This window comes from Struthio camelus, chromosome Z (genome assembly GCF_040807025.1).
Source record: "Struthio camelus isolate bStrCam1 chromosome Z, bStrCam1.hap1, whole genome shotgun sequence".
NCBI lineage: Eukaryota > Metazoa > Chordata > Aves > Struthioniformes > Struthionidae > Struthio > Struthio camelus.
In genome coordinates, this window is record NC_090982.1 from 64,657,063 (window position 1) to 64,680,037 (window position 22,975).

At 41.7% G+C, this 22,975-nt stretch overlaps 1 protein-coding gene across 10 annotated transcripts in view; it reads right to left on the reverse strand.

The window, feature by feature from the left end:
* Nucleotides 1-2,038: 2,038 nt before the first annotated feature.
* LOC138064432 (microtubule-associated serine/threonine-protein kinase 4-like) overlaps nucleotides 2,039-22,975 on the reverse strand; it is a 300,511-nt gene continuing 279,574 nt past the window's right edge. For all 10 annotated transcript variants that reach the window (XM_068926979.1, XM_068926978.1, XM_068926977.1 and 7 more), the window contains 10 exons: nucleotides 21,377-21,499; nucleotides 21,017-21,129; nucleotides 19,154-19,281; nucleotides 18,821-19,053; nucleotides 16,719-16,919; nucleotides 13,279-13,508; nucleotides 11,437-11,559; nucleotides 9,429-9,565; nucleotides 8,599-8,780; nucleotides 2,039-7,758 (listed from right to left, as the gene is read on the reverse strand). In XM_068926979.1, coding sequence (XP_068783080.1) covers nucleotides 3,887-7,758; nucleotides 8,599-8,780; nucleotides 9,429-9,565; nucleotides 11,437-11,559; nucleotides 13,279-13,508; nucleotides 16,719-16,919; nucleotides 18,821-19,053; nucleotides 19,154-19,281; nucleotides 21,017-21,129; nucleotides 21,377-21,499 — 5,342 coding nt within the window. In that variant the 3' untranslated portion in view covers nucleotides 2,039-3,886. The remainder of the gene's footprint in view (nucleotides 7,759-8,598; nucleotides 8,781-9,428; nucleotides 9,566-11,436; nucleotides 11,560-13,278; nucleotides 13,509-16,718; nucleotides 16,920-18,820; nucleotides 19,054-19,153; nucleotides 19,282-21,016; nucleotides 21,130-21,376; nucleotides 21,500-22,975) is intronic.

A 22,975-nucleotide genomic window follows, 5' to 3' on the forward strand; every position in this document is an offset into this window, starting at 1 on the left:
GGGAGAGGGGAGAGAAGGGAGAGGGGAGAGAAGGGAGAGGGGAGAGAAGGGAGAGGGGAGAGAAGGGAGAGGGGAGAGAAGGGAGAGGGGAGAGAAGGGAGAGGGGAGAGAAGGGAGAGGGGAGAGAAGGGAGAGGGGAGAGAAGGGAGAGGGGAGAGAAGGGAGAGGGGAGAGAAGGGAGAGGGGAGAGAAGGGAGAGGGGAGAGAAGGGAGAGGGGAGAGAAGGGAGAGGGGAGAGAAGGGAGAGGGGAGAGAAGGGAGAGGGGAGAGAAGGGAGAGGGGAGAGAAGGGAGAGGGGAGAGAAGGGAGAGGGGAGAGAAGGGAGAGGGGAGAGAAGGGAGAGGGGAGAGAAGGGAGAGGGGAGAGAAGGGAGAGGGGAGAGAAGGGAGAGGGGAGAGAAGGGAGAGGGGAGAGAAGGGAGAGGGGAGAGAAGGGAGAGGGGAGAGAAGGGAGAGGGGAGAGAAGGGAGAGGGGAGAGAAGGGAGAGGGGAGAGAAGGGAGAGGGGAGAGAAGGGAGAGGGGAGAGAAGGGAGAGGGGAGAGAAGGGAGAGGGGAGAGAAGGGAGAGGGGAGAGAAGGGAGAGGGGAGAGAAGGGAGAGGGGAGAGAAGGGAGAGGGGAGAGAAGGGAGAGGGGAGAGAAGGGAGAGGGGAGAGAAGGGAGAGGGGAGAGAAGGGAGAGGGGAGAGAAGGGAGAGGGGAGAGAAGGGAGAGGGGAGAGAAGGGAGAGGGGAGAGAAGGGAGAGGGGAGAGAAGGGAGAGGGGAGAGAAGGGAGAGGGGAGAGAAGGGAGAGGGGAGAGAAGGGAGAGGGGAGAGAAGGGAGAGGGGAGAGAAGGGAGAGGGGAGAGAAGGGAGAGGGGAGAGAAGGGAGAGGGGAGAGAAGGGAGAGGGGAGAGAAGGGAGAGGGGAGAGAAGGGAGAGGGAGAGAAGGGAGAGGGGAGAGAAGGGAGAGGGGAGAGAAGGGAGAGGGGAGAGAAGGGAGAGGGGAGAGAAGGGAGAGGGGAGAGAAGGGAGAGGGAGAAGGGAGAGGGGAGAGAAGGGAGAGGGGAGAGAAGGGAGAGGGGAGAGAAGGGAGAGGGGAGAGAAGGGAGAGGGGAGAGAAGGGAGAGGGGAGAGAAGGGAGAGGGGAGAGAAGGGAGAGGGGAGAGAAGGGAGAGGGGAGAGAAGGGAGAGGGGAGAGAAGGGAGAGGGGAGAGAAGGGAGAGGGGAGAGAAGGGAGAGGGGAGAGAAGGGAGAGGGGAGAGAAGGGAGAGGGGAGAGAAGGGAGAGGGGAGAGAAGGGAGAGGGGAGAGAAGGGAGAGGGGAGAGAAGGGAGAGGGGAGAGAAGGGAGAGGGGAGAGAAGGGAGAGGGGAGAGAAGGGAAAGGGGAGAGAAGGGAAAGGGGAGAGAAGGGAGAAGGGAAAGGGGAGAGAACGAAGTTCAAAGAAGAACGCTGACACAACACTGTTTCATGCTGAATTTTTATTTCAATATTATGCAACTGCATAAGTATAAATAATTGTGTTCAATTTACAACAATTATGCCATCCATAAGGAGTTTATCTTAGAGAAAATAAGACTGCAAACACTTTATTGCACAGACCCTAACAATTTTTTTTTTTTTTTTTTTTTTGGTAAGCTGAGAAATCTACAGCAGGAAGTCTACAAAGGAACACATCAGATCTACAATCACATAAAGACTGACCAAGAAGCACACAGGTAGGAGGATCTCTAACAGCTCACTGATAAGGTAAACACTAACAAACAGGTACTACATAAACACAAGCTTAAGCACTGTTACACTTCCATAATGCAAAAAACTTATTTTGTCAGAAGTGATAATGAACTATACAAAAATATACATAAAGGTATACTGTAAACAAATAGCTAGATGTGCTTTAAAGGAAACAAGAGAATAGTTTAAAAAAAAAAATCCAGAAGACTGTAAACTAGGAAATACCTCCCAGACAGAAATGTTATGATACTGAAGTGCATTAGCATTCGTTTGTAGTAACTGCCAAAGCACAGATGAACTGTAAATGTTGAGACCACTTCTCTTCAAAACTGCTCGAAGAGTATTTTCCGTCGCTCACTAGCTCCTCGGTGAACCCGTGAAAGGCAGTATGAATGCTCTAGGGCCACACGAAAAAATCAGGACTTGTTTGTGATTTTATCTTTCTGTGACAGGTTTGTCGTAATCTAGCTCAACTAATCATTGTAATAAAGCCTTTCCCAGCGGGAAATCTGTACACTGTCAGCTGTCATACAAACCTCCAAGTCAAGATTGCACTGTGCTTTTATGAACACTTTTATAGCTTTTGAGACAGAAAGATAATCCATAAGCCCCAATGAAACAGGGAGGGGCTTAGCCCTAGTGTGGGTACATAGAGCAGAAATAAGCAAAAATACCATCTTACTGATCCTGATCATTTAAAAACACTCACCTGCAAAGATATTTTGTAGTGCTCCTGTACATGTTTCAAATTTTACCTTTCATCCTTCCAAACAAACTGAATACCTCCACGCTAAAACGATCAAAGTCTACATGTTCGACAGTATACAAAATTTAAATAAGGCCTAGCAAAAGTAAAAAGACAGTCACATTCTAGCACCAAATAGCTCCAACAGGTTCCTCTGTTACAAAAATGCTTCTCTTGTAATTACAGTATTTACTTTTTTGCATATAAATAAAAAGATTACATTATGAAATGTATGGAGCTACTCAATGCACTTAGAAATGAATGTGAAACCCAGAATTACTTGCTAAAAACAGCAAGTTAAGTCTACAACGTAAGGCCCCAGCTATGTATTAAAACGTATCGGATGTCCTGAACTTTTCTGAAGATATGATACTGAAAGTGTTTTTTTTTTTTCCTTTTTACCACAATTCATAAAATAGGAAAAAAAGAAAAGCTATAGCTGCATGAAGCTAATTATGCAAACCTGTATGTCATGATAATACATACGCTCTAAATTCATTAAAAAACAGGGATGAATATAGTACTGCAAGTCATGTGCTTATACTTGTGCCTCACACTGTAAGGGCCTGAATTTAAAAAAGCTCAAGGAAACCAAGAGAGGGTTGCAGCAGAAACTAAGCACACAGCGTGTGCTTTAGAGTCTCAGCCTTGTCTGAGGTGAAGGTCACAGAGTACACTCCCAATAGACAAGACGAGAACAACCATTTCACCAGAAAACACTCGTCTTACTGGGATGTAGTGATAACGGAGCGGTCCTCCCTTAGCTTTAATTGTTACCTATTTTAAGAGATAAGCTTTGTGCTGTAGGGAGATGCAGTTAGATCCTGTGTTAGATCTGGTGAAGCAGTTAGCCAGATACAGTACTATCAAAATCTGATTATTAAAAATACATGTAAAAACTCACAATAAGTCACCATATTTATTCTTTCCTAGTATTTTTAACTCTAGCTAGGATTTTTAATAAGTAAAAATGCGGCATATTTTTGTCTTCCAGTCAGACCAATGTTTGTGCACGTCCATGCCAAGTCTGAGTTTTAGTAATTCGGTTTCATGTTTGACTATGGCAAATAAGTGGCAAAGCAACTATCATAAAAAAGGGGAGAGTAAACAATGCGATCAGCAGCAAAGTATATACGCTACATTCAAACCCCAAACACATCACTAGGTATTTACAGAGGAAATCTTTTCTTCAACTGTTCTCAGCTGTAAAGGTATTTTTGAAAAATACTATATGGTAACAGTTTTACCGGTTACATTTGGGAAGGCATTTTGAAAAAAAGTCCTCTCTCTATATACCCCCTGCCCCCTTGCTTCAGTGACATGAAAGCTTTGCTGCACAAGGACAATACACAGTGCTGGTTTGAAGGTAGTCAAAACACATTGACATTTTTTCAGCTAGTCTTGAAGTCACATCTGCCAGGTACTACAGTCAAGAGGATTTTTTGTGAGGACTACTCCGCAAAACTTCCTTTCCTCGCCGCTGCCGGGCCGAGTCTTTGTCATTAGAAAGTGCGTTAGGGCGGTCAGGCGTGGTTGCTGACCTAGGTAAATCTTTACCTACGTTCTGTTTTCTTGAAGCAGAAGGCTGAGCTTGTACAGCATCTTTTCCCTTTACATCCACAGCGTTAACAGAAGATGACCTTTCTTGATTTCCAGGCTTCCCCCCAAGGTTTGAAGTAGGGTGGTGGGCTTCTACGGCAACAGCTGCACTATGCAAGGTCATCAGGGAAACACTTTTAGTCATTTCTGTCTTACCACTCCCTACAGAAGAGGTGCTTTTCTTATTCAATTCCTTGTAGATGACTGCAGGAAGCTCAGGTGAGCCTGCTTTAACCTTTGCTGAAGATGCATCGCTCTTCGCTGAAGATAAAACAGATGCTTCTTGTCTGCATTCAGAGAAACTGGCTGAACAAGTCAGCAGCTTTCCTGGCGTTGCAGCCACACGACAAGAACTCTGCCCAGTGGCGGCCGATGAATGTTTTGTTGCGATCTGCTTGTTTGCATCCTCTGGCTGTTTTTGATTAACTTGTCCTTTCCCTTTTGAATCTTGAGAGCTTTTGCTACTTGTGGTTGCTTTTTCCACTCCTTTCCCTCTAGCATCACAGTTTGTGAGGCAAAGAGTAGGCTCTACTTTCCCACTGTCACGTTGGGCATAAAGTGCGTCAGTGCATATTTTTCCTTCGGGTCTTTTGTCTGCTGAGATTGTCTGGTTTCTGTCTGCCTCTTTGCTCAGCAAGAGAGAGTCTTTCACAGTGGAAAACTTTGGAGACACAGTTTGTTTTTCACTGAGGTGAAGATGCTTTTGATCAGCGGATTCCCCAAAGCCTGCCGGTTCTTGCCTTTGCATTTGCTTAGAACTCTCTGGGCCTGTTGGTACCTGGCCAACAGAGGATTTGGGTTTGGTTTCAGGAGTGATACTATTCATCTGAAGGGTGGATACTGACCCATGTTCCAAACCCAGAGGCCTTTCGACCTGAACATGTTCATTGCTCGTTTTTCTCAGAGAGCCTGAAACAAAAGGAGAAGTATCTTGCACATTTTTACTGGCATATTTCCCATCTTTACGGGAGCTGACAGACACCTGAATAACGGCATCTTTTTCTTTTATGGTTGGAGTGCATGGTTTTTGTGAAAAAGTCTGTTTATCCGAGTGCTTAGACTTAGAGGAACTATTATCAGAGACGGGCCTGAATTTATTAGTGCTGCTTTCCACAGAGGTGGCAGCAGGCTTCACATGTTCTTGAATCCCCACATGAACATCTACAGCACAGTTTCTGTTTACAGTCTCCTTCACAGCAGGGGAGCCCGAGGCATTAAGATGCTGCTGATGAACTTGGCTGGACAGCTCGCTCTCAGTAGTCTGAAGCCTAGTATCAGTGAGCTGCTTCTGATCTTTCTTTCCCGAATCTTTGGTGTTGTCCTTCTGCACAGAGGGACCCAGGGCAGGCTTCCCATTTTTAGGATCACAGTCTTCTGAGGGTTGCATGGGTCGTTTGGATGGAACAGTTTCACTCTTTGACTCTGCAGTAACTTTCTTGGACTCACCGAGAACCTTCTGCTTCGTTATGTCCCTTTCTACAGAACTATTAGGAACGGTGGTATCATCTTTGCCTAGCTGTTTCAACGAATCTCTGCCATCCTTAGTTTGTGCCTTGGGACCAGTTGTCTGCACTTTTCCTTGCATCTGTGGTGGAACGGCAAAATCAACAGAATGTTTTTCACTGTTTTTGGAGTAACTTGTTGTCAGGACATTTGAGACAGATACCTTCAGAGATGACTCCCTGACCACCTCCACCTTTGCAGGGAGAGGCTCATAACTTCTCTGGGCTACTGGCTGTTTGGCAGGCAACTCCTTTTGCATTTGCTTCTCTTTTTCTACAGTTTTTTCAGGAGTGCTTTGGACAGCAGAAAGTTTGGAGCATGTTTGGGTAGTTTTAAGACTCTGATTCTGAACAGCACATGACTTTAACTCCACTGAATTGTCCTTCTGTTTTGAAGGGGAAGCGTCTTTCCTTTGAACAGCTTCCGTAACAGAAATGTTGCCTTTAGCAGCTAGACTAGAAACTTTTTTCTCTGTCACTACTTCAGCAGCGACAGGGACAGCTGATGGAATTTGAGAACTCTTGCTTGCTTGTAGCAACTGGGGCTCTAGCATGTTGGCTTTGCTAGATTTTGAATAGTTTAACAATTGCTCTTTTTGACTGTCCAGTTCTACCTGTCTGCCACTCATTTGTGGTGATGGAGGTTTAGGAGATCCCACATCACTGTTAGTGCTCTGGCCTTCTGGCAGTACACACAAAGGCAGTTCAGTCTTTGAAGCCTGTGGCCCAGAAAGTAAGGCAATGTCCAATGTGCCTTCTATTGGCTTCAGACAGGAAACAGACCTTCCATCCAGTTTATATTCTGATGGACTTTTTCTGACAGGAGACTCGGTGGAAATAAGGGCTGATTTTTCAACACCAGTTTCTACTCGTCCGTTCAAGGCTTTGAGAGGAACGAAAGAAACCGAGCTAATCTGAGCAGCGTGCGCACCGCTGATAAATGCTCTACCATCAGCAATTGTAGTGGAATCCTGCTGGAGGTTTATGGGTCTGACTGTATTAAGTTGAAGGCATTCGTGAACACTTGATGTCAGTTTGGGTTTTAGTACTGGACAGACACTGTCATCCTTTTCTTCAAAGGACATTTTCTTTCTAAGATAATCAATATTTGCAAGCTTACCATCTAATCTTTCAAATTTGACAAATTCTTTTGCTGATACATTTTTATCTGTGTTTTCTCCCTTTCCATTTAGTGCTCTATCAGAGGATTGAGGTAGCACGTCTTGCAGCGTACATGGAGGGGAAATTCTTTTGATGTCGTAAGAAATATGACTGAGTTCATTAAGCGGAGGCCCATGACACAACATCTGTGCATCTAACGCAACACATTCATTTGATCTTAAGTTTGCATTCTTTTGAAGGGTGTCTTTGAGTATGCCACCAGCTGACTGAGTCTCCAGAGTAACAATTTTCGTTTCAAACTGATTTGATCTTTCTAAAACCTTCTGAAACGCTTTTTTGTCCCTTTCTTCCAATCTCAAGGTATTGGGATTTTCTGTTTCACTGGTAGGTTCATGTATAGAATTTGATTTTTCAGCAAAATCTTGCTTTTTCATAACTATCTTGACCTTCAACTTCTCTCTGTCCAACTCATCAATGGATTCCTGCCTACCTAATTTTCGGGAGATGGGGCGTTTCAAGCAGCCCTGCTCTGCAGGTCTGACTCGTGTGAGAGACGGCACATCACATACGTTCTCCTCCAAGCTCTGAAGGGTTACTTCTCTTTGGGACAATTCTCTGTTCACTTCCTCCTGGGTCACTTCCAGACTGTGTTTTCGTGAACATAAGTGTTTCTTATCACTGCCATAAGAGGGTGCAAGTTTCTCTTCAGATTGGACTCTCTTTAACAGTGGAGACCTTGGTGGCTCTGCACTCTTTGGCCTAACAATATGCCTTACGATAGTTGGAGGGGAGTGCATTTTGCTAGGGAAAGATTGAGCTATCTTTGTATTTCCGATCGAATGTCCTAGCAATGGTGATGGAGAGCGCTGAGGGGATGTGGGCTGGGGCGTTGGAGAAGGTGTCCGTGCCAGAGGAGAGAGAGGAATGCTGCCAGCTGATTTGCGTCTTCCTGACCTGTATCTTTGCCCACCAAGCTTTGGACCCAAGCCATGAAGAGTGCTGGGTCTTATGTGTCCTGAACCCGCTGGAGAATTAGGAGCACTTGAACTAGGGGAGCTACTCTGGGAAGAATTGGTACCTACAAAAAGAACAAAACAAAGAATCATAAGATCAGCAAGATTCTACAAATCTCGTCTAGTAGCTTAGTGAGAGGTGGCACTGGCACTGATTCAAAAGACATAGGCACTGTCTGCCACAATATTCCAAGACACGGAAGGTTTTGAGTGACTGGATGGCAAAACTCATCATTCCAGTCACATTGCTACTTTTCCATTTCCTTCTCTGTCCCTTCATCTCCTTTAAATGATCACTCCCTTCCATTTATATAGAATAGCTGATGCCTTCTAGCACTTCAAAACAACGATCAAGGTTTTCAAAAGATTTACCTTCAGCATCACATCGTGCAGCAATATTCACTTTTGAACAGACACAAGAACCGTAACAGAACTGGCATAAGAAGGGGCAGGTGCAGCACTTTGGGAAGTAAGAAAGATGTTAGCACCCAGCCGATCTTTCCAGCAATAAAGTAGCATTTGAGATCCCATGGTAGTTCCTCTATGTAGCAACTACTCCCTTAGTTTCATTCTTTTATTAATCAACCTCTCCTAAGAAAGACTTCACTTTCTACTGGTGTCTTCTAACGCTGGATTATTTATTATGCAGCTTTTAATCATTCTATTGGTTTAAGCATTGGGACAAATCTACCATGCAGTCCCTTTTTAGCTGCTTCTGTATCATGAAAACATCCTTGATTTTGCATCAGAAATATTTTTCCCTGTTCCAGAAGGAAAACAGCTGCTCAGTGATTACATTTTTCACAGATGACTATTCTTGGCAGAGCGTAACAGATTTGGAAGTCCACAAGAATATGCTTCAACTGCCAGTTATTTTCCTTCACCCTCCACTCCTTCCCACTCACCAGACGGGAAATCAGGAGTGGAGCGGTAGCTTGGGGTAGGTGACCTGGGAGACAAACTGTGGGTTGGAGACCCAGGCAAGCTCTCTCCTGATGACAGTGACCGGTTCAGGCAGGAGAAACTTCTGCTGGTGTGGAGAAGAGGAGAGGGTTGCTTGGCCAACTTTTTAAAGAGAGATCTCCTCCTAGCGCAAGAAGAGGACAGCATTAACGAGAAGATAAGTTGTACAAAAGACACAGTTACCACAGTCAAAGCTCTTGAGGCTGACATTGCTTCACCCTCTCATCACTTTACCTGAAAGCAAACCACATTGCACAAAACAAACTCCAGAAAATAGCCCAATTTACTTACAGGTGGGATAGATATTGCAACTAAATCTATTTGTATTAAAATCTATTCCCTGCATTCTACAGGATTTTTATTTCCATATATACGAGTACAAAAGTCTTCCTTGTTCCCTTAATTTAAGGGCCCACCAAAACTGAAGGAATATCTACTAGCAATGCACGCAAACTTAGCATCAAAGAGCTTATTTAATCAAATAAGAAAAGATGCACTGAGATGCAATCTCCATCATTCACTTTCTTCCCTACAGCTGTGTGTGCGCCATGTAAAGGTTTTAGAAAGGAATTTAATAGAACTAATTTAGTTAAAACAGGATTGAAAGAATGTGTTAACAAATGTAGTATCTCACATCTGACGAAAAGAGGTGTTGAAGGTAAGAGAGAGAATCAGATTAAATCTTTTCTTTTTTTTCTTTTTTTTTAAATTGAATTGTTATATATCCATACATATAAGGATATATGTTCACCGGAACAAAAATATTACTCACCTCTCTAAACTCTCTTTCTTCTTGGTTTTCTTACTGCGCCTAACCATTCGGCTTCTGTAGCTATTTCTCCTGGCAGGTCCCGTCTTGATTGAAGTGTTCTCAAAGGGGGTTGTAGTAATTGACACTTTGTTACCACTCTGCCAAAATGAAGGCATGAGTAATACAGGACCATTTCACTTTAAACTGAAGTTACATTATAAACGTGAATGCAACAAAACAGAATCCCTGCCTCAGAGGAAGAGCTGACAGCATAAGGAACCCTATGCAGAAGTTTTAAGCTTAATTTATGTTAGATTAAAAATGATGATTAGAAAATGTTTAAACTTTTTCAAAGGCCTTTCCATCTAACTGAGTCAAATTTTCTAAGCCTCCTCCATTCCAAGAACTAGTTTCAGGACAAAGAGAAATTCTAGTAATTGGACTGACCAAGACGGCAATTTTAAAGAAATGTAGTGAGTTTCTATAGAAACGTCATCTCCTTTTCCCACAAAGAACAGCTGTTACTGTGCTATAGTCTGCTCGCTAGCCAGTCATGTCTGAGGATACTGTTAAACCTAAGAAACAGCAGAGAAAACAATCTTCATTACCAGACTCCAAAAATAAGCAACAAACGCTTCAATCTTGTTCGAAAGAAATAAATGCTTAAGTTAAGCTTTTTAGGACTATTTGCATGAACAGATGACACCTGTTCAATAAACTAAACCAACTGGAAATAAGCATCTATGCCTTAGAAATCCATACCTGCTGCCCAGCACTTGACAGTACTACAGCAAACTTATTTTTTAAAAGAATTCCAATAATCCAAATTACTTTATGATGCATCACATTTGAATACACAATGATCTCCTGTACTGAGTTTACTCTTGTAAATAGCGTACAGGGTTGTCCTGTCTCTACTTTTCTGTAACTTTTATAATATTAATAAATTGAAAAATTAGAGCTGTTCTCTTGTTTAAAAAAGTACAGACTAAGGGCAGTATCCAAAAAACACAAACAGCACACCCAACTGCCTAAAATCGCCTAACCAAACCTTCTCTTTTACAATACACTTCCTGCAAAACTTGGAAATTCCTCTTGGTTTCAGAGGAGGAAAAAAAAAAAAAAAAAAAAAAAAGAGTTAAGCAAAAGTGTATTTTTGGCCTTTCCTCAGCTCTTTATATACTCTGATACGGCATTGCTTTCCAATCCTCTTTTATAACTGACTGCTCACTTTGACAGGTAAAGCTCTGCATGTAGCACCATGAAATTGTTAATTATATAGGAAGCAAATATACAGCTGTTTAAAGTAATTCTGACCTACTTTAGTCTGTGCTGCAAAGATCACTGAGAAACTGCAATATGATAAGCTACAGTGAATATTTAAGGCACTGCTGTTCATTAGAGAAAAACACATCCACAATTTTCTAGTAAAATAGGTCTTGGAAAACTCCACTAAAGAAAAAACATGAGAGATCTGTCACAGAGGTCCAATTGCAGGATCAGAACTTCATTTAAGCGAAGATACTTTGTGAGACATATCTGGCTATTATGAGACAAGAAACTTTTGAGCCTTAAAGATTACGAAAGAAAATCTCCTGTACAGTAGGAAAAAATAGTATTATATTATTTGCTTCCATTTTTCCTCATTTCACTTTAAAAGCAAAAAAAAAGAGAAATAGCATCATTATCAAAAGCTTGAATTACCTCATAAAGGTGTGGGATTCAAGAAAGTCCTTTTCTGCACTTTGGGTATTTCCTCCTGAGAGGGGGAGCCAGAGACTTCTCTGTGTCAGTACCCTAAATGTGCTGTAGCTGTACCATGGGCAGTGTCAGTTTCTTGCGGTAACAAAAATTATAGCAGGGTATGTGGAGCCATTGGCTTTTCTCTAGATCTGTGCAATACTAGCTTAGAGTTTGTAACTGAACGACCACCAATCTTGATAACTAACATCTGAAGGAAACAAACCAAACCCCTCAATCCTTGGTGAAAACAGCAAATTCTTTTGTATTCAAGTTGTCCAAGAATTACCTTTAATAACAGCTCAATGACTTCTGTATGAACAAGACCATGTACTGGCTCTCCATTGATATGAGTAATCAGATCCCCAGCTTTTAACCCTGCTTGGTATGCTGCACTTCCTTCTTCCACGTTCTAGAAATCAGAGAAAAAGAATAAACACGAAACGGACTCATTAATCCTCATACTTTCAAAAGTGGGCTTTGTTTAATGAACTCTTTCTGTGCCATCTGATAGCTTAAAAACACAAAAAAGACGACTTACACCTAGGGGAAAAAAAACTGACTGACCAGTTTGCTCTCATCTACTTACTTGGACTTTATCCTTACTTCATCCTTTATCCTTCTATGGGGGAGGCTAGAACTGTTTCAAAGCTCATTGACAACACTGCTTGCTCCCACTGACGTTAAGTAAGCTCTGTACAGCAGGGTAGTTTTCATGCGTGATAAGGAAGAGGTCCTTCATGCAAAATTTCAGATTTGAATGAAGATTTTTAACATCTGACACTAAAATACTTGTGTAATTAAGGTGATGATCACATGCAGTACTGACTATGGCAGAAAATTTGCAACTCCACCATGATGTTAAGGACTGTTAATATTTGGATCGAATCCACCAGGCTTCCCATTAGAGGCAATAATGCAGCTAAAAGGTGATGAAGGACCAAAACTATTTTAATTGCAAATGATTTTAAGGTGGTTTAATTAGCTTATTGTACTTTAAAATGTGCTTTCTAAGAATTTCAAGTCATATGGCTGCTATTGCAGCCAACAGCACCTACATATCTTAAAAAAAAAAAAAAAAAACAGCGTTTTGAAAAACACCAAGGTTTCACTTTTATTGCAACGTAGAATTTTTATTTTTCTTCCCTTCCTTCCACTGATGTGACATTGCACTAATGGCAAGAAGCCAGATTTTTGTATTTATTCCATTATCAGTCACACATACTCTAGCTTCCAGATTCAATGTTCCTGATGGATGAATGGGTCTGAGAGGTAAACAACATGAATGACATGCTATCTCATCAGTAGCACAAGTTATTTAAAACAAAACATCATCTGAATCTACAAAGCTTCTGAAATGTTTTTAGCAGTTTTTCAAAATGTTTTCAGCTAGTTGATACATTTTAGAAAAAAAATATATACACACAAATGTATATATTTACAATTGAAGAAGTCGATAATCAATGAAATGCAAGTGCTGTCTTGTCCTTTAGCCTGTCTCCCACTTGGCTTAGACCACTAGTGACCAGAGGAAGAAAAATACATGAATCATTCATTATATTTAGCCTTTTTCCTGTGCCATAGAATCCTCAAAGTTATTCACAATTCCAAATGATGTGCAAGTTTCTACACAAAAGAAGGTCAGTACTGGAAATCAGCCTACTTGCAACTAGTGAAATATGCAAGTCCTTTGATATCTATGAATCCCTTAGCTGAAGTAATTTAATAAATTCCATGTTTATTTCAACAAGTTCTGCCTACAGTCTCTTAGCTTTGCAGTCTCTGCCCCTCAATCTAACCTCTGGTTTTCTAAGTCACATCACTCTGTGCACCTAAAAAGGACTGTTCACAAACACCAAATTTGCTAAAAGTGAAACTGACCCATGCAGAAGGTCAACATATGTAGGTGCTACTTCTGTTATCAAGGATATCCATCACAGGGCTCAGGTTCTCCCTACAGCTGACCCTCATCTTGTATACAGGCAGAAATTTCATTCCAAGAAAGCTATTTGGGATAACATTGCTATTTACATAGTAACTGTCAACAGATATACTGTGTACAAAAGATCAAGAGCAAATATATCATTACAATTTTCTGTGGTTATAAACAACCAACCCAAAATTATCTTACCCAAACAATATGATGCACAGTGTAGATATCGCTGTCACCCACATAAACCCTGATTGCTCGGATTGTGAAACCATACTTTTTTCCTGAACTGTGAATTACTATTGGCTGATGAGGACTTGCAGCAGCAATCGAAGAATCACGGCTAGGAGACGAATCTCGGGAGGATGAAGGATCTGATGACAGGGAATGAGGAGACATAGGACTTCCCAAAGGAGAAACACCAAACACGTCTGGAAGAAAAAAAAAAAAAAATCTGTCTGTTAGAGTACATTCCAAGTACGCACAAACACAGAACAGGGAACTTGCTTGAAGTTTTATGATACCTTTGTGCCAAAATATTCCATCGTGTTTGCATGAAGAACTTTCTCTGCATTCAGTGTGAATCTCAAGTGTATTATAAGCTTGACCGACAACCAGATCTTGGAACTAAATTTCTTCCCCGACAGTATATCCGATTTTTTTAATGCTAGGTTTAACTCATTAGTTCCAGGCTACATCCTCCTTTTACATAGGACGCATACTCACTGCTAACTTGGCAAGAACAATCCCTGGTCCTCTTACTGGCAAATACACTTAAAAAGATCAGCGTTTGGTAACACTGTAAACATAAGCCCTTCCCAAATATACAGTAGCGCTAAAGTAAACATTAGCTAGGTGGTTTTCTGGATGCAGTTTTATATAAAGACTACTGTATTTAAACCACGACATCCAATTAGTACATAGGGCATAACTCCCAACAGTTGTACCAAGCCTCCATTTCTACATTCTGCCATTTCACATAAGGCCACAAGAATTTCTTGCAGCAACAGTATCAATTATGGATTCATTTGATTTCGTTGTTTTGAAAGCACTCTGTGCTCACAATTGTGCTAATATAAACACAACTGCAGCAGCATAAAAAATATTATGGTGACCGTAACAGGGTGACAGTTCTTGAAAAGAATGCAGTCCACATAGATTCCAAGCACGGTTTCTATGCCAAGTGATGTTATTTGAGGGTAGATATGCTTGGACATGCTAAGTATTCTTCTCATTGGCAACTGATTACCCTCCAGGCATTTAAGCTGAGACAAAACATTCCTCTGAAATCAGGATTCAACATTTTCCTCTTGACTTAACTCACTAAAAAAATGCTCATGGCCAACTAGTGATATTAGTTATGACAGAGGAAGCCTATGCTGTTCTTTAAACTGTATGGTAAAGAAGGGTAGAAACCATTACGAAGCGCATCAGAAACTCCTGTAGTAACAGTGATCAATGGGCCTTTCACCTCCCCCCAGGGTCTCGAGGATATGCACAACAGCACAGCATTTGCTGACCAAGGTATCATGGAGAGCAGATGCAGTGCTACGGTACATGTGCTTTACACTCTGGAGATGGGTGAAGTTTGAGATGTCAGCTCTCTCCTCCTCAGATAGCTAGGACCAACTATTCAACACTGACTACAGTTTTCCACTCTTCTGAGCACTCAAAATAACCTGCTGAAGTTACTGTTAAAGCCAGCTTTGAACATATAAAGCAAGTGCAGGGCCATGTTATCAGACCAGTAGATACTTAAATATTACCCTTAAGGTCTAAAAGCAGCATATGGCCAGCGCACAAAGTTAAGGCCTAACCCCACTTTTGAAAAACTCCCTCAAAGCTTAGCATGTTTGGACTTTGATATTGAAACATTACAAAGTGAATTGGTGGATTGAGAACTGGCTGGATGGCCGAGCTCAGAGGGTTGTGGTCAGAGGCGCAGAGTCTAGTTGGAGGCCTGTGGCTAGCGGCGTCCCCCAGGGGTCAGTCCTGGGACCAGTCCTGTTCAATGTATTCATCAGTGACCTGGAGGAAGGCACAGAGTGCACCCGCAGCAAGTTTGCTGATGGTACTAAAGTGGGAGGAGTGGCCGACACACCTGAAGGCTGTGCTGCCATTCGGAGGGACCTGGACAGGCTGGAGAGATGGGCAGAGAGGAACCTCCTGAAGTTCAGCAAAGGCAAGAGCAGGGTCCTGCACCTGGGGAGGAATAACCCCATGCACCTCTACAGGCTGAGGGCTGACCTGCTGGAGAGCAGCTCGGCAGAAAAGGACCTGGGAGTCCTGGGGGACAACAAGTTAAGCATGAGCCAGCAGTGTGCCCTTGGGGCCAAGGAGGCCAGTGCTATCCTGGGCTGCATCAGGCAGAGTGTTGCCAGCAGGTCGAGGGAGGTGATCCTGCCCCTCCGCTCAGCCCTGGGGAGGCCAGGGGAGTGCTGTGCTGTGCTGTGTCCAGTTCTGGGCTCCCCAGGACAAGAGAGACGTGGCACTCCTGGAGAGAGTCCAGCGGAGGGCTACAAAGATGATGAGAGGACTGGGGCATCTCTCCTGTGAGGAAAGGCCGAGAGAGCTGGGCCTGTTCAGCCTGGAGAAGACAAGACTGAGAGGGGATCTCATCAACGTGTATAAATATCTGAAGGGGAGGTGTCGAGAGAACGGGGCCAGACTCTTCTCTGTGGTGCCCAGCAACAGGACAAGAGGCAACAGGCAGAAACTGGAACACAGGAAGCTCTGTCTGAACACGAGGAAAAACTTCTTTGCTGTGAGGGTGACGGAGCACTGGAACAGGTTGTCCAGAGAGGTAGTGGAGTCTCCTTCCCTGGAGACATTCAAAACCTGCCTGGACACAATCCTGGGCAATATGCTCTAGATGACCCTGCTTGAGCAGGGGGGCTGGACTAGATGATCTTGGAGGCCCCTTCCAACCTCAACCATTCTGTGCTTCTGTGAAGGGCTAACGCTTCATCTGGAAGCGCTCAACACTACTATTATCCTTCTACTTATTTATAGCAGTATTCCTGGCCTCACATTTTGAGCGCTCCCTGTAAACCAATGTAGTCCAAACAGAAGCCTACAGGCTGCTTCCACCTTTAGGACATTTCTTATTATCTTTCCTCACAGAAGATGTGAAAGAACTAATCTGGTAGAGCATGCTGCTGAAACTGACTATCAGTTTTTCAGGGAGCTGCACAACAGCTAGCTCTTTATAACTGCAGCGACAGCCCTACCAAAAGTTGGACTGGGCCTGAAAGCGTGCATCCTGCTGTGCAGGTATGTGGTTGAACACAAAGCAGTCACTACTGAACTACAGGTTGCCTACGAGAGAAGGTCTCTCTGTGGTTGAACACAAAGCAGTCACTACTGAACTACAGGTTGCCTACGAGAGAAGGTCTCTCTGTGGTTGAACACAAAGCAGTCACTACTGAACTACAGGTTGCCTACGAGAGAAGGTCTCTCAACTGTGATCTGACCACTGTAGGTGGCTGACAAAATGGGACCATCCAGTAGCACACAGGAACAAGAGAAAAAAAATCTGTGACACAGAATCCATTTTGGACTCTCCAAAATCTTGTGTTTACATCATAAAACATCCAGTATACACAAATCATAACACTTTAAACTAACAGATTTATCTATACCTCCTGGGATCATGAGGGATAAAGCACTTGCAGAAAGGGACTTTGTGACTTTTCCAGAGATGATCTTTTTCTCTGTGCTTTCTAATCGCTGACGAGCCATATGAGAAGCAACCTCACTGGGTGGCTTTGATGAGTTGTCTGTACTGTCCACACTCTCGCTTCTTCCATTTATCTGATCCAAGTGCTCTGAAAAACTGCCAACTGTACAAAGAAGAAGGGATAAACACATTGAGGGAAACTGGGGGTCAGGGAGGGGAAACAATAGGATTGTGAGATGGGAATTTTCCTTTCTGTCAATAAGTTTGCAAAACGACATTACAAAAAACTGAGTAATTCTTTCACAGACTTACAGACTGCATAAAGGTTAACAGAATGCATCGAAGCAGCAGTGACTGCAACGGCTTGTAATCACTGACCAAAGTAAAATGAAGAGAAAAGCTGATGCAAGTGTGGTAGCTCAATATGCAACATTCACCTTACAGAACTTCAGCATACATAATCATTCATTTTGCATTGTGAGCTCCTACTAAAGTTAATGAGAGGCTCCAATGTTACATAAGATGCTATCAGCTTAAGAACTTTTCCAAAATCATTAAAACACTAAGTCTATTTTTAATTACCATCTTTTGCTTTCATTCTTTTGGTGGTTTTCTACCACACCTATGCAGAGGAAGATACCTGGCACCACAAAACTCAGTATTACAACCACATTGGTATTAGTTTATTCTAGGTAACAGTTTTCCACAATATTGAATGGAAGGAGGAAAAGAGCATTTCAAACAATGAAAAAAGTGTCCTTGTACCACAGGAACAACTTGCAAAAGATTTCTTTAAAGATTCAAAGATGTCACAGGGAAGCTGTACAACTTCATGAAACAAGCATCAAGAGTGGGCTCTCCTATTTTAGAGGCATAGGAATAATTCCTAGTCTTTCTCTAAGGTCACAGAATAACCTGTTGCTAAGGAATCATGGAGAAAACTGCAACTATTCTTAAGCCTAATTGCTAAGGGACAAAAGAGAAACTTTTTTTCTTTGGCTTTGAGCTTTGCCCACTACTGCTATGTTAAAGCCATCATCCTAACATTGGGTGGAGGGAACAGAACTATACAGCAACAAAAGGATTTTGACAACAAGGGAAGTAGATGGAAGCGGTTCTAGTTTCTCAGCTGGATGGGCTTAGAGAAGTTTTCCCAGGAAAAGGAGAGGGGAAAAAGGTGGAAATACAGACTAAAAGGGAAATTGGGGGTACAGAAATAGAAAGGAAACATAATATAAGGGATAACTTGGGACCACTTAGTGAGGTACAAAAGAGAAGCAAGCTAGAGATAGGTATATGTAGAAAGGAGATTACCGGAACCTGTATCTGGTCGAACGTGAGTGATATAGGCCTAGATTTGTGTTAACTATCAAGTCGTCCTAGAGTAATGCAAAACTTTCCTCTGGAAGTACAAAAAACAGCAAGGTGTGGAGGCCCCGGATCCTACTGAAATACACACAAATACTTGTGTGGGGGAAGGTGTGCAAAACCAAAATTATTATTTAAATAGGAGGCACTTTACAAAACTCTTTCCTAGACTTCCATGAGTCAAAGACAACACTGCCAATTCTAAAAGGCATACGTCATTGAAATGTCTCAATTAAAAAATACAATGATGCAGCACAGTGCGTTAGGAAACAACAGTACAGACCAGTCAGAAAGACTCTAGGATGATCAATCAGAAGCACCAACCTAGATGAGGGAAGTTGTAAAAATGCTGCTTTAAATGCTCAAGGGATCTAAGACCCCATTTCTCCACAAAAGGATCCTTCCTGCACAGGCTCATCATTTCATTTACCTGCACAGCAGCTCATCCAGTCAGCAAAGTAACACCAACTGCTGGCATTTCCAAAGATTCTGACTTTTTTTTTTTTTTTTTTAAACAGGCATTATTTTGAGACTTTCTAAGTTTAAGCCTGTGTCCAAACCAAAGCCTTCCTGGGCTAGTTCTCTTTAAAGCAGTACTGAAACAAAGGACTTTTAAATCCAAGAATGCTAGTGTAAAACCCAGAACCACCACAGTTGTTTCTAATGTCATCAGTCAAGAAACCCACTATAAATTACCTGATAGTGTGGAGCTGCTAATAGTACTTGCTGGAGTGGTTACCTCAGGTTCATCTTGCACTATTTCTTCATTCCCAAAAGCAGCCTTTTCCTGTTCCTCCCGGGGTCCCACTAGGCAAGTGGGATCATCCTGATCTCCTTCAGCTGATATGGCCAGTTTCGGAAGCAAACCAGAACTATGTCGCTGCCTGCTACTCTCTGTGTCAGAGGAGATGGATGTGGATATTTGTTGCCTGCATTAAAAAAATAAACCCTCATGCAGTTATTGAGATGAGCAGGCCTGCTACCTGACAACCAGGATGTAGATCACCTCCAACACTTCTTTCTACTTACATTTCAGAATATTCTGAACTCCAGCTTAAAGATTCCACAGAAGGCAATGTTACGCTTTTTATTTTGTCTCCTGCATCTTCTTTTTCTTCACCTTGCATTTGAGTGACTCGATCTATGCTACTAAAAACCTATTACACAAAAACAACACAAAAATCCAACTCATCACTGACATATTTTATATAAAAAGTTATTCAGAAAAGGACATTTCACATGGTACTCTGCATGTTCTAAACTCTTATATGGTATTTCAGAGTGTAAACTCCAAGCATCTTCAGCCTTTTTACATTTCCAAAAGCGTTCTTAAAATGATTTCTAATTTTGCTTTCTTAGCTCGTTACATACAGGGTCATGAACAACATCTGTTTTTTTTGTTATGAATTCACCAGCACTCTCCCCATTTCACTGTGTGAACTATAAGCCTACAAGCAAAATTCATACCTTTGGGGTTTCTGGGTCACAGAATCAATGCACATCTTAGATTACTCCTTCACTATAAAGCCAATGAAGAAGAAAAAAATCTCTAACCCTAACCTACTGATTTAGGTAGGTTACTTAGGTCACTGGACTGATTTAGGTCTACTAGTTAGGTATGGAAAGGGGGAAAAAAAAAAAAAAGAATCTGAATCGACTATGAACGTAAGAACAAAATCCCTCGGCCAAAAGATTGACAAAAAATAAATTCTGTTCACTGGAAGTCTGTTGTTTGGTTAGCTGACAAACAACACAAAGTAACTGTCAACTGTATATTACATGCAGCGTGAGTTACAGTTTGAGATGCAATGACATTAACATACCAAATCATTACTGTAGGTACGCTGCTTTCAAAGGGATAGAAGATAACTCTGAAGAGGAAAATACACTTTTATCATTTACCACTATTTGAAGTGGGAACATGCCACCAAGTCAAAACAGGCAGTTACACAGAATGAAGATAACTAGATTTGCAGGTTCTGCTTCTGCTCCTCCATGCTATCACACACAGTTTATACGGACTTTGCATATACCTATGTGGTACTACAGAGTCAGTATGAAATTTGTTGATTAATTAAAGCATTAACCAGGACAAACAACCACATGCTTTCAAAATACCTTTAAATAGTTCCTAAAACAGGTTAAAGGAAACGTGTATTAATGGAAAGTTTCTGAAAATCACTGGTGGCTATTACGTAAGACTAAAAGCACACTCATTGGCACTCAACTTCTTCATTATTTCCTGCCAATTTTTCTTCCACAGTACTTCCTGAGCATGTCCATGCTGCTCCTGCTGGCAACCCCTGCCCAACAACAATTAGCTCTCATCGCAACTACTAGAATAGCCTTCATTTTGGACACTCAACTTTACCCTCAACTCACATCATTCAAATCACTCCCTCAAATCCACATTTCTTCTTGATCAAATCACTCGCAGTCTACAGCCACTTAAGCTCACTTCTGCTGTAGAGTTAGTAATATAATCTGTGCTATGCCATTACCTGCAAGATACCAGCACACAACTGGAGGAACACATAAACCATAAAGAAAATCAAGATAAGTAACATGCCTTAGCACTTAACACAGTTTCTCTAAAATTCCTCTTAAACCATCACACATTTTTTTAATAGAAAGTATAAATCTGTTTATAGAAAGGATATCATTTTCTATTACCTTCTTGAGGATTCGGGGGGAGGATTCCTACAGAATCCTCCCGTGTTTTGAATTAATGGTATTAATTTCATTGTCACTCAATTTCAGTAGACAATTTCACAGAGAAACAACGCCCTATACACCTCTTCCGTATCTGACTTTTCCAACCTCTATAAAGGTAGCAATATATTTATTATAGACTAACACACTGCATACTAACATTACAATAATTTTACTTACTTTTGAAAACCTGTGTGAACATGAGGAAAACTGTCTAATCTCCAAATTAAAATCTTCATCATTTGTATCATCTTCTTCCTCAGTTTCCATATGGTGGTATTTCTCAGAACGAGCTACAGAGAAGGAAAATAAATTATTTGAGTTTACCAGGAAGGAAGTATTAGTATTAATTAAAAGTATAATTTAATTAAGATTATTGCTCCTGAAATATAAAACCACTAGTGAAATTCCACAGCTGCCACTGGTTCTGATAAAGGGGATTTTCAGAGCACAGGAAGCAAATGTAAAAGTGAAAAGATAGTGATTATTTTAACAAGGCGTTCACCACATTTTTTTTTTTTAATACAATCTAATACCTACTGTCAAAATAACTTGTGTCATCTTCAGACTCCAGCTGTGGAATAAATTCTGCTTTCTGCCTCAGCAGACTATTCCAGTCAAGACTCCGGAAGAACTGATGTTGCTTTACTTCATATGCACCACCTGGGGGAGCCAGAGAAAAGCACTGAGTGGATGTTAACCAAATCCATCGACATTAAATCAACTAAATTTATGGTTCAAAAAACATAAATTAGCTTGGAAAGGCGTCACTGCAGTCAAGTATATCTATTGCCTATTTCCACTAGAGTGGTCTAAACTTGTCAGAGCACCTCCCTGCCCCTGTTTTGCTGTTGCTGTTTCTTTAACAGTGGTGGCGCTGCTTTTTCTTCTTTCCCCTTTTAACATTTCTATTACATTTTTCTGTGTAAGCTAATTATTATGCATCTGCTACACATTAGTCTGAAGCATCAGACATAGCAGCAGTAATAGCCAAAATGTACACATGCACAACAGAAGAGTAAATAGAAGTTGGGAAGTAATGAAGACTGATTCTTTCCTCAAGAGTCATTCATTGCAACACCATTGCTGCTTAAGAGCTCCTTTTAGTATTTTAGGCAGCAATATGCAACTTCACCGGAACAGTCTTACAATTGCCTGCTAGTTATAATTTCTTTTAAACTATCACCTCATATTCAAATTAAGCAAAAATTGTAAAAACACAATGAAGTACTGGAATTTTTGTCTTGGGGGCAGGCAGGGGAGCATAAATGAGAAATGAACAGACCAGCAGTAGTAACAACAGTAACTGCCAACTTGCTACAGTGCATAAACTTTCTTACTGGTCTAGGCTAAGGTAGCAGAGAGTTGTTGAAAAAAGCAGCACGTCCCCAAGGCTGGTCTCTAAGTTAGAGTGTTAAGATTTCTAGGCTGCATTCTTTACTTTTTCTAGGCTGCATCAAGGAAAAATTCATGCAAGCCAAATCTTTTAAATGAAACCAAAATCACATCTAATGGCAAGTAAGTAGCCAAGTGAACAGTAACAATGGATTCTGCCTTTTGTGAATACTGTTATGGAATATTACAGCAGAATTACTTAATTCTGGACTAGATATCAGACCCTTCAAACTCAAAGAGCCCAATTTGAGTCATCTTCTATCAGGACTTGGTGCTGTTGCTTTCCTGTTGCTTAAAATCCTCTTTCTGTCATTTTCCTTCTTCAAAAGTAGCACAGCATCTATCATCTCCTTTCATCTTCACTATGCCACTAACGTCCCCTGAGCAAATCCACAACTGCGCATTTTCATGGAGTGCTATGCAAGAGCTAATACGTAATGAATAGATAGAGCTGTCTTTGAAATGCATGGCGTAGCCTGGGATAAACCATGCTATTTATCAGTGCTCCTGTGGGACCACTCATGTTGCGGCCTCTGTTTCTGTGAGTTGCTTCTGACACTTAAAAGCTTTGTTTTGGTTTCTAAACATCCCTCTGTGATTCAAGGAAATGGCTACAGGATTCCCATCTTCAGACGACCAGCTCTTGAGAGATCATAAACAGTCAAAAGAAATCAGCCCACAAACAAACTGAAGAGATGTTTTATGTGGAGGCACTGACCATTACAGCACTTAGGCCAGTCCAAT